The sequence below is a fragment of the Otolemur garnettii genome, unplaced genomic scaffold (assembly GCF_000181295.1).
Source record: "Otolemur garnettii isolate 467f Iridium unplaced genomic scaffold, OtoGar3 scaffold00013, whole genome shotgun sequence".
NCBI classification, from domain to species: Eukaryota; Metazoa; Chordata; class Mammalia; order Primates; family Galagidae; genus Otolemur; species Otolemur garnettii.
In genome coordinates this window covers 13,911,067-13,923,266 of record NW_003852408.1, presented here as the reverse complement: position 1 = coordinate 13,923,266, position 12,200 = coordinate 13,911,067, and the positions used below count along the sequence as shown (strand labels likewise).

The 12,200-nt window shown below is 36.2% G+C and overlaps 1 protein-coding gene across 2 annotated transcripts in view; it reads right to left on the bottom strand.

Moving 5' to 3' along the window:
* USP37 (ubiquitin specific peptidase 37) overlaps window positions 1-12,200 on the bottom strand; it is a 111,087-nt gene that overhangs the window by 12,371 nt on the left and 86,516 nt on the right. For both annotated transcript variants that reach the window (XM_012802259.2, XM_023510329.1), the window contains 5 exons: window positions 12,125-12,190; window positions 9,376-9,517; window positions 7,683-7,938; window positions 2,551-2,717; window positions 388-448 (listed from right to left, as the gene is read on the bottom strand). In XM_012802259.2, coding sequence (XP_012657713.1) covers window positions 388-448; window positions 2,551-2,717; window positions 7,683-7,938; window positions 9,376-9,517; window positions 12,125-12,190 — 692 coding nt within the window. The remainder of the gene's footprint in view (window positions 1-387; window positions 449-2,550; window positions 2,718-7,682; window positions 7,939-9,375; window positions 9,518-12,124; window positions 12,191-12,200) is intronic.

The window sequence follows — 12,200 nt, the reverse complement described above, 5'->3', positions numbered from 1 at the left end:
CCAGGAGTTGGAGGTTGCTGTGGGCTGTGATGCCACAGCACTCTACCCAGGGGGACAGCTTGAGGCTCTGTCTCAAAAAAAAAAAGTAGTTAAAGCTCAGTGCCTGTAGCACAGTGGTTATGGCATTGGCCACATACACCAAGGCTGGCGGGTTTGAACCCAGACCGGGCCAGCTAAGCAACAATGACAATTGCAACAGAAAAATAGCCAGGTGTTGTGGCGGGCATAGTCCCAGCTACATGGGAGGCTGAGGCAAGAAAATTGCTTAAGCTCAAAGTTTGAGGTTGCTGTGAGATGTTACGCCACGGCACTCTACCAAGGGCGGTGACATAGTGAGACTTTGTCTCAAAAAAATAAGAAAAGAAGTAGTTAAAATGATCTCCAAACCTTGAAGACTTAGCTCTGTGGCTCTTTTGAGATCATCGTCTTCTTTCTGTTCCCAAGCTTCCTAAAGGGATAAAAGAAAAAGATATTTAAAGAGGTACTGATTAAACTTATTTGAATGAAGATAAATTCAGCTTCTATGGGAGCATTTGCTAATAATGCTCTCCACAACCTAGTGGATGTTTGCAGTATGACCTTTTAAGGGATATGAAAAGTTTACTTTTTTAAACACTGTCCTCTTAAAACACAACCTTCAAAGTTAAAAGAGTTTAAATGCTATTCTTGTTAGCTACATTTTGCTTGCCAACCCAGAATCATTCAATGTGACATTATGATATAATTCCTTTTCTTCTTATTGTATAAAGTGCCTGGCACACAGTGGATAGTTAGCAAATTGCTTCTTTCTGTTCCCCTGATTTTTAATTATTTATTTTATTTTATTTTTAAGACAGAGTCTCACTCTGTTGCCCTAGGTACAGGGCCACTGCATCATAGGTCATGGAAACTTCAAACTCTTGGGCTCAAGTGATCCTTTTGCCTCAGACTCCCAAGTACAGGTGTGTACCACAACACCTGGCTGTATTTTAGAGACAGAGTCTCGCTCTTGCTCAAGCTAGCCTCGAACTCCTGAGCTCAGGGAATCCACTCGCCTTTGCCTCCCAAAGTGCTAGGATTACAGGCATGAGCCACCACACCTGGGCAACCTAATTTTCATACACCAAACAGGTACCACATGTATGTGTCAGTATAGTAGACCTAGTTCCTTATGTTGACCACCTCTGTATGTAGACCAATTTATTACAGTCTCTTGGGTGATCAACTTGCCAAGGTTTTCTTGGGCTCAAGAGATCCCCTTGGCTCAGTCTCCTGAGTAGTTGGTACTATAAGCACCCACCATGATGCCCAGCTAGTTTTTCTATTTTTAGTAGAGATATGGTCTTACTCTTGCTTAGGCTGGTTTCAAACTCCTCAGCTCAAGCAATCCACCTGCCTTGGTCTCTCAAAGTGCTAGCATTACTGGCATAAGCCATTGCAATTGGCCTCTGAAGTGGTTTTAAAGCAGTGATTCTGAATCTTGGCTGCCCATCAGAATCAGTGGAAGAAGCTTTTGAAAATTAAGGTTAAAAGAAAAGATATACAGATACTATACCTTAGATCAATCACATCAACATCAGAGTTTCTGAGGGGCTGAATGATCTAGGCATCAGTATTTTTTAAAGCTCCCAAATAATAATCTGAATGTGCAGGTGAGACTGAGAATCACTGATCCAAAGAAATTCGATTTCTTGTTTTTTTTTTTTAAAGACAGGCTCTCATTATACAGCATGGGCTGGTCTTAAACTACCTACTAGATAGACTACAGGCACTAGTAGATTTCTTAATCTGATCATCTGCAAGCACTAAAACTACCCATTCATTCTGGTCTTAGTAAATTTTCATTAACATGACCTGAATTGCAAAGGATTAGGTAACCATGAAAATACTACCTGTAAATCTGATATCTCAGGTAACTGCAATAGTGCAAACAACCAGCATAAAGTAAAAATTGAAGAATAGATTACTATGTAAAGAAAAGATAAATGTTCTGTTACTAAAGTTTAAAAATTAAATTTTATGTTATTTTGAAGTCTTGGAGTCTTCTGAATAGCTGAGATTATAGGTATGATCAATGAGTCAGTACATCTGGCTAGGAAATTAGATTTTTAGATATTATTTCTGAGAATTTTATGTTCAAATAATTGGTAGGCAAGTATTTATATTGTGAGAAAATAACCAAAACAAATACGTTGCCTTAAAATATTAATGATAAAATCATAGTAATATACTATTTCTATAGTTTGCAAAACAAAGTTGGACTGGGAATAATCTCTAATATCCCATCTTATTTTAGCATGCAGTGACTATACTCATGGAAAGTAACCAAGAATATACATTTTGTTAAATTTTGATTTTCAAAAAAAGAAAAAAGAAAAACTACCTAAGTACTTGTTTGAACCTCAAAGCAACCCTCAAACAAGTTTTTGTTAATGGATTACTTACTTACTATACATAAATCACTTGGAATAATGCCTGAGCATAATAAGTGCTCAATGCATTATTATTATTATTCTATTTCTTGAGAAAGGCAGGTACAGAGAAAGTAGTGGAAATATAAATATCTCTTACTTGCTCTTGAAGGCTCTGAGCCAATGCCTGCTGAAGCTCTTGTTCTTCCCTTTCACGGTCCATATCATACTGCTGAAGCCAATCAACTTCTCCCTGAGATACTTCAGGAGTTTTGTTTTCTTTATTCTCATCACAGTCTTTAGCAATCTCAGTAAAACTGGCAGGATCTGAGGAAGCAGAATATATCACTATTTTGGGAATTAGGCTCTAATAAACCAAAATTTCTAGAGTGACATCTATTGTTCAGAGAGGAATTTACTCTAACCTAATCTACCATTTGCCTGGGACATATAATTTCATCTTACTACATCTACATCAGGATTTCTTAACCTCAAGTACTATTGACTATAAATGGGACAAGTTTTTGTACAGGATAGGGGAGTGGAGCCTGTCCTATGCATCATTAAATGTTTAGCAGTATCCCTGGCCTCTACCTACTAGATGCCAGTAGCATTCACCTTCTATAGTTATGACAACCAAAAATGACAGACACTGCCATTTGTCCCCTGGAGGACAAAACTACCCCTGGTTGAGAATCAGTGATCTACAACAATGCTTCTGAAACTTGACTGATCACCAGAAACACACTATGGTTAATGATGGGGAGGAACAAATAGCCCTATTCATGGATCATAATATCACATGACCAAATATTAGAAATAAAGCAAATGAAAGAAGAATCAGGCTAAAATTACTAAGTTGAATGGCGCCTGCGGCTCAAAGGAGTAGGGCGCCAGCCCCATATGCCGGAGGTGGCAGGTTCAAACCCAGCCCTGGCCAAAAACTGAAAAAAATAAAACAAATAAAAGAAAATTACTAAGTTAATATTGACATCTTCCATTTATTACACTGTATATTAATTGAATATGTTTTCATATCAATAATCAAGTAAGCATTATATAGTGTATCCTAAATCTAAAGATTCAAGTAGAAAGTAATAAGTACTGTATGGTCTATGGCAATATATAATGTACAATTCAGGGAGGTAAAAAAAAATTAACCTTTTATTTCTGTTATTTTTGTTCCTTCTCAATGAATTATGGCTAGCTGGGATAAATGAGACAGTCATGATTTTGTTCTGGTTATTTAAATTGAAAGCAACAACATTTCATTACAGTTTTTAATACTGATAGGAGTAGGTAGAGGATTCTTCTTTTTAAAACTGGATCAAACACTTTATCAACATAAAAATTCTCAGCTTAACAAGTTAAGAAAATACTCATGGGCTCAGTGCCTGTGGCTCAAGTGGCTAAGGCGTCAGCCACATATACCTAAGGTGGTGAGTTCAAATCCAGCCAGGGCTCGCCAAACAACAATGATGGCTGCAACCAAAAAATAGCCAGGCGTAGTGGCAGGCGCCTGTGGTCCCAGGTACTTGGGAGGCTGAGGCAGGAGACTCACTTGAGCCCAGGAGTTGGAGGTTGCTGTGAGCTGTGATGCCATGGAACTCTACCCAGGGGGACAGCTTGAGGCTCTGTCTCAAAAAAAAAAAAAAAAAGAAAAGAAAAGAAAAGAAAATACTCATGAAAAGAATTTAACTTTAGGGGTGGTGCCTGTGGCTCAAAAGGAGTGGTGTCTGTGGCTCAAAGAAGTAGGACACCAGCCCCATATACCGGAGGTGGTGGGTTGAAACCTGGCCCCAGACAAAAATTGCAAAAGACAAAATAAATAAATAAAATAAAATAAAAAGAATTTAACTTTAATAGAGAGACTACACCCAGTAAACACAAGCAGTGTAACCTGGCTCATTGTACCCTCAATGATTCCCCAACAACAAAAAAACAAAACAAACAAAAAAAAAACCCCAAAGAATTTAACTGGCAAATAAAAATTACCTATATACATTCATGGTAAACAGATTGTTTTTTTACATTATCATATACTATTTTTTTTTTTTTTTTAAAGACAGGGTCTTGCTCTGTTGCTCAGGCTAGAGTGCAGTGGCATGATCATAGCTGACTATGGCCTCAAGCTCCTGGGCTCAAGCAATCTTCCTAGCTTAGCCTCCCAAGCACCTAGGATAGGACCTCAGATCTGGCTAATTTTTATCTTTTTATTTTTTGTAGTTATGAGGATCTCCCTATGTTGCCCAGGCTGGTCTTAAATTCCTAGCCTCAAACAATCCTCCCACCTGAACTCCCAAAGTGCTAGGATTATAGATATGAGCCACTGCACCCAGCTAGTACTTGCTCTTTACTTGCCCTAATACTGCATTTTATTTGATTTTTGAAACAGTGTCTTGTTCTGCCACCCAAACTGGAGTATAGTGGTGTGACCATAGATCACTGTAACCTCAAACTTTGGGGCTCAGGTGATCCTCCTTGCCTCAGTCTCCTAAGTAGTTAGGACCACAGGCATGTGCCACCAGGCCCAGTTAATTTTTAAAAAGCTTTTGTTGAGATGGAGTCTCACTACATTTCCAAGGCTGGTCTTGAACTCCTGGCTTTAAGTAATCCTCCCACCTTGGATTCCCAAAATGGTAGGATTACAGGTGTGAGCTACCACACCCAGCCAGTACTGCATTTTAAATAAATAATTTTCTATAAGACAGATAATCTGAAGCTCAAAGCATCTTGTTTTTTAGATTCTAAATCAGCAACTAATTATTATTTTGAGTTGTATTGCTGAGGGAGTATTTTATGACTAAAATAAACTGAATATTCATTAAGAGAGGAAAAACCTCAGAATTTGTTAGGTGAAAAATTCCCAATTTTTTTTTTTCTTTTTGAGACAGAATCACATGGGGCTAGAGTGCAATGGCATCATCATAGCTCATTGCAACCTCAGACTCCTGGGCTCAAGCACTTCTCCTGCCTAAGGCTCCCGAGGAGCTGGGACTACAGGTATGAACCACCATGCCTGACTAGTTTAATTTTTAGTAAAGATTGGGTGGGGGGGGGGGGAATCTCACTTTACTCAGGCTGGTCTTGAACTCCTGACCTCAAGAAATCTTCCACCTTGGTCTTGCAGAGTGCTAGGATTATAGGAGTGAGCCACCACACCTGGCTGTACCATTAATACTTTTAAGGAATTCCTGGAAATGGCAATGATTCAATCCTATGAAATTCATAATGACAATCTGTTATCCATTTTTACAGCTTTTGTGCATATGTTTTCTTGATGTACTATGCAATGATACCTCACCAAATGTGAGTTTGGGGCAGCAATTACATCGTCATTTATTAATTTTACAAATCCCTCTTTTTAACCTACCATCACCAAGGAACCATATAACTATACCAGGTATGTTGACAATGGACAAAGAAAATTACTTTATATATTTTTTACTGCTTTGTATATATCTCTTGATTTAGCTGTGTCTATTGAATGAGACTAAAGAAGCCATTTCTTCAGTTACATTTTATTTGTCGACTATACTACTATTAAAAATGGCAAGTTGAGTTGTATTTTTAGCATTAGTGATGTCCTCCATTGCTAAAGCATAAAATTTAAAATTAGTAGCTTTACTCTCCAAACTTCTTTTGAAAAATATTCCAATTTCTTCAATTCACCTGGCTATAATCTGGTGAGGCAAACTGATTTTAGAAATATCTCCCTATTTTTCAGGGCAAATTATGTCTGATATGCTTTCCATACATTGCTTAATAAACTTACCGTCAGTAAATGGTTTTGATATTTTTTCTATTAAATATGCCACCACATAACTACTTATTACAAAGGAATCTGAGTTGTAACTTAAAAATACTTGTTTTGTTGAGAAGACAGACTTGTTTCAGTTCTGTTTTGTCCTTATGACAAAATTCTTCACACATACCAAATTTGGTAGCATTTTGCATAAATATCTTTTCAATTACAGTCTTTGAAAACTTGCAGAAACTCCCTACAAATTAAGTAGAGTGCCTTAATATTTGCCTTGACAAAAAAGTCATCATCTATCCACTTTTCACTGAACAATCTTCCTTCATCTATAATTTTTCTTTTGGGGGGTTCTGTTTTCTTTTGATACTTTGTAGAAGCCATGTTGGGATTAAAAAAATAATAATAGACAAGGGACTATATTTACTTTTATTATTAAAATTAATTGACAGGAAAATAGAAAGCAAGGTTTGGGTCCTTCCACATCTTGGCTTCCAATGCAGGGCAAGGTAGAGGGCTGACGCATGAGGCACAGCAGAGGTACAGATGTATAATCACATAAGAATCTTAATAATCAAATAAGAATGTTTACCTGACTTCCAAATGACATAACACCTCTAATGTTGCAATGGTAGCGTGAAATATTATTGATAAGCGTTGTCTCACCAAGTCACTATGAGCACACGTAATGTCCAATGGTGTCAATTAAACTGTCTAAGGTTGGAAGATAATGCCCTGGAAGCTGTACAAGGCTGTAATGCTGAAGCTACACATGCATACAAATCACCAGAGTGTATGTTTATTTTATATGACACTGTGACACAACATTGCCATCTACAATGTTTACTCTCGAGAACCACACAATCAAATTCTGCCAAAAAAATCTCATACTATTTGTTTTTAAGTAAGTTTATGATTTTGTGTTGGGCCACATTCATTGCCATCCTGGGCCACATGTGACTATGGGCCATGGATTGGATACCCCTGTCACAGAATACACTTATACAAACCTAGATAGTATAGTTTACTATGCACCTAGATAATATGGTATAGTTTATTGCTCCTAGGCTATAAACCTGTATAGCATGTTAAAGTACTGAATTGTAGGCAACTCTAATACAACGTAAGTAGCTGTATATCAAAACAAAGAAAAGGTAATACAATGTGTGGCGGATGAAGTACTTGAATTATTTACATACTAAAACTATTAAAAATTCAGATACAGAAAAACAATTATATGAATTTCTAAATTAACAGTGGTGAGAAAACTGACAAAAACATTTATTATATGCACATTAGAATGCTAACTTTATTCCTGATATACATCTCAAGGGAAATGGTATACTTTTTCAAGCATCTGTATACTAGTCATAACATTTACTTTACATTTTTTAAAGCTTTTTATAATAAAGCATGAAATATTATCAGCTCTGTTATATAGATCCACTCCACCTCCCATTATTTACAAGTCACTGATCACTATGAGGTTTTAAAACAGTTATGCTTTAACAGATGTTTACCTTCATTAAACCTACCTGGCTCTATGATTGTCTTGGACTTCTCAGATTCCATAGTGTCTGGATTTTCAGACATTTCTTGCATATCATCTTCTGCAAATCCAGTATCTGGGCTGCTTGTTGGCTTATCATCATCTTCATGACTCAGAGATGGTAAAGTTTCTCTCTTACTTATTTCTAAGACAGCTGTTAAAAGCTCTTCTTCACTCATTTTGTCAAATCCTGAGTTTTCCAATTCAGATTTATCAGGCTCTATTTGGCATAATTTTGAATCCTGAAGAAGAGAGTTATTTTTAGAGAAAACTAGAATACCTACAAACTAGACCTTAGAGTGGCAACTTTATTTTATTTATAAAAAGTTTCCAGCTGGGGGCGGTGGCTCATGCCTGTAATCCCAGCACTCTGCGAGGCTGAGGAAGGTGGACTGCTTGAGTTCAGGAGTTCGAAACTAGTCTGAGCAAGAGCAAGACCGGGTCTCTAAAAAACAGGTGGGTGCTGTGGCGGGCACCTATAGTCCTAACTACTTGGGAGGCTGAAGCAAGAGAATCACTTGAGCCCAAGAGTTTGAGGTTGTTGTGAGCTATGATGCCATGACACTCAACCCCAGGGCAAACTGAGTGAGACTCTGTCTCAAAAAACAAATGCCAATTTTATAAAAGTTTGCAAATACATAAATTTAATAAATTTATTTAAAATAGATCACTGAAAAATAATTTCTATCAGTATTTTTGATTTATGTTTTTCTAGATATAGATATTATAAATATTCTAACACTATACATAATATTCTATTTTTAATGTTGGCTGGTCTTATTTATAAAAATTAATATGAAAAATAAAAACTATATTAAGATTATAAAACTAGAATTATTTTCTGAGTAACTTCAATTTCTGGGAGAATTTCTGACTTTATCTCATTTCTCATTCTAAGTAGGCAAATACAAACTACTTCTAGCTTTAAAGTGAGAGGAAGCAAAAATCAGAAGAAAAAATAACTACTAAAATAATTCTATTATTTTACCAAAAGGGAGGTTTTTGGTATATATATATATTTATATATATATTTTTGAGACAGAGTCCCACTATGTCGCCCCTGATCAGTAGAGTACTGTTGTGTCACAGCTCACAGCAACCTCAAATTCTTGGGTTTCAGTGATTCTCTTGCCTCAGCCTCCCAAGTAGCTGGAACTACAGGCACCTGCCACAAATCCCAGCTATTTGTTGTTGCAGTTGTCGTTGTTGTTTAGCTGGCCTGGGCAGGCTTGAACCTGCCAGCCTTGCTGCATGTGGATGGCGCTCTAACCACTGTGCTATAGGTGCCGAGCCAAAAAGGGAGGTTTAAAATAAAACACAGTAGCATGAAATGATGCAAAACACCTAGAAAAACTTAGTTCTTCAAAGAATTAACTGTCAGTCAGTGTCAAGATAGAATATGATATAGCAATATCTGAACATTCATAATTTAAACAATTAGATTACTTGCTCTGTTGATAGAAATTTATTTCTTAAGTCTTGATCCATCTCTAAACAGAATGGTTTTTGTAGCTAAAGAATGCTCTTTAAAACTAGTGTTTGAAGAGACCCACTGTGTTTATGAGCTATCTTGTATCTTTATTTGCTAAGGATAGTTAACGATGGTTATAAAAGACATATGTTTGGACAGTAAGAGCTACATATATCCTTATCAGATGTTTTGATAAAAAATTACTTACTTTTTCCAGGACTTCCTGCTGCTGTTCATTGCCTGACATGTCACAAAATCTCTGGCTGAGGGCCACAGAGCGTTTTAGCTCATCCTCACTGTCTGAATCAAGGCATAAAGCCAAGGAGCTCTTAGATTTGAAGGTAAACTTCCTGTAAATTAAGGAATAAAAACTCTACGTAAGTCCAATGAACACTTGTCTTTGTTATTCTTCTGATGTATAAATACCAAAACAAAATGCTTTCCATTATGGAAAATTATTTCACAGAGAAAAAAAGATATCAAAAGAGGTATATTTAAGCATTACCTCTGCCCCACTCCAAAAGAGCCATGCTTCAAAAACTGGACAATTATTATGCTGTTGTGTATCATCAGTAAACCAATCACTTTATGCCTTTTTTCTTTTAAATGATCAACCCCCTTGAAGTTTGCTTTTGTCTTTATAAAGTAAGTCTCTACTGAATTCATGCAGGCATAGCAATGAGTGAATGTTTTCGACAACAAAGTGCATAAGAACTAACTTTTGATTTTTTAAATTATGATCCATGCACTTTTAAGGTAACAGTAACATTCCACTTATCCACTTCTCTGTAAGTACGACTTCTGGCAACCTCTACCTTTCAAAATACAGAGATTCCAAAGTAAGAAAAAAGGCTTCCAGGAAGACAGTTCCAAAGCCTATGTACTTATAGGGACCCTTTATTTCCCAGGAAATGATGTATAAAATGGTATAGCAAGTTTATCAAGAAATGAGAGCTAAGAAATAGAAGAGAATAACCACAAAAAGAGCAATAAAGAACTATAAAGTTTTTTAGTGTAAAAGTAAACTGCCCTGTAATACTATCTGAGGGCACTATCATATTGAAACACAGTGCAACAGCTGATACTTATAATGTTGTTGATTCTTGGTCATTAGGATATGCTTAAATTATCTTCAGTATATTTTACCTAAGAATATAAGAAATAGTATAACATATTTTAGAAAAGTTTTCATCCAAAATGATTATAAGAGATAAGTAAGGTGTTACTGTGTTGTTTTCTAGGTGAGCTGAAAATAAAGGAAAAACTGGTAACGGTCAAAGGACAAATACTTTCTTTGATGGAGGGTAACATAAAATCATATGCTATACTAAAATAAAAAAGCAAAATGAAAATTAGGAAAATATAATTAACCTAAATGTAAAAACTGTAAATAAAACATATAGAATAATGGCACCAAGAATTAAGAGGCCACAAAGGAAATCAGAAGGATTGAGTAGCAATGTAGATCAAAGAAAAGAGGCAAGTGGTCAGTGATAAGCCCAAGCATAGTCTGTGGCTGCAAGCAGCAAGGATATCACTCACTGCAATCCAGCCTGAACATTTGAACAACCTTCCTTTCTGTCTTCAAAAAGTTTTTAGTATAATTTAGAAGTAGCCAATTAGCCATCTTAATTCCCCATTTCTGATTTCATGCTCACCAAGCAAACTTGACATATTAATTTATTTATCCAGGTAAATCTCTGCTGAAGGAAGTGACACCTGGCTACTATATTGTACCAGGGTCAAACGTAACAAAAGGACATTATAGAAGAACCAATGGTGTTCTGGTTCATAACTCAGCCTCTTTTATTTTTGATCAGCATGACAGATCTTCTAGGGCCTAATCATCCTTTATTGTTAACTCTCAAATTCTCATACCAGTAGAACAGATGACCATGCCACAGTACAATGATGCCCAATGAAACCGTCTCTTTCTTGCAATTACAGTGACTTGGTACATAAAGAGTGCATTCCATTAATAGTTACTATATTTACAGAAGGCAGCTTGCCTGTAGCAATGAAAAACATTCATCCTGTAAATGCATCACTTGCTCACTTTCTAAGCAGCCAAGTGGTATTGCTCATTTGTATCTTGAGAACGGGCAAGAGTATTCATATCGGTACCATTTCACTTTCTAGTCATGTTAGTCATCTGGTTTTAATGGCACTGAAAAATAATTAACAGGAGGAAAAGAAAATAGCAGTTCCCAAACATCATTTTATGCTTATATAAGCCCCCCCAAAACTCTTAAACAATAAAAGTGTCTCTTCTCTAAAAATACTTTGGGCCATTAAATTTTTAGAAAAATGAATTTCAAAGTCAAATGACAAGAAATCAATTGGAAAGAGCAAATCAGGAACTCCTCTAATAAAAATCTTAGAAGAGTTTTTTTTATTGTTAAAAAAAGCATTTGCTTCCCTCCTTGGATAAACTTCTGGTATGAAAGAAAAACACAAAGCATTTGTAGAATAGCAACATTCCAGTGCCTGTTTGTTTTTTTGTCCCCTATCAGAATATCTCCTATTCAGCATTGAAGATAAGACATCCCAGACTGGCTAATAAGAAGTGAAAAGATGCTTTGGGATCCCATGCCTACCTTTGAAGAAGGGTGCTTTAGAGTAACTGGAGTTATTTCCCCCTTCAATCCCTAAGATCTTTGTCATGAGTCAATTTTTAGAGTTTTAGGATGAAAATATTACATTTTAACAAAGGATAAGTATTAAAAAAGTTTTAAGACAAAACACTGAAAGAATCAGCTAAACTTGTGTCACTGTTTAAAAATGTTATACCTTCGATCTAAATCAGAGTCAAGAAAATTCCAAGTATGAGTAATACAGAGCAACTGTTGTGTAAAAAGAGAAAACAATACAGAAAAAGGAAAGGGACACTCTTGTGAGATTAGGGTAAACCAAATCCTTAAAAATACAGATTTTGGGTACAAAGAAATATAACTCACTTTGAAGGCGTAGAAGGGCTGGTGATGCAGGAATTCACTGTTTGAGAGGCTTTCAATGGTCTAGAACTATCAGAAA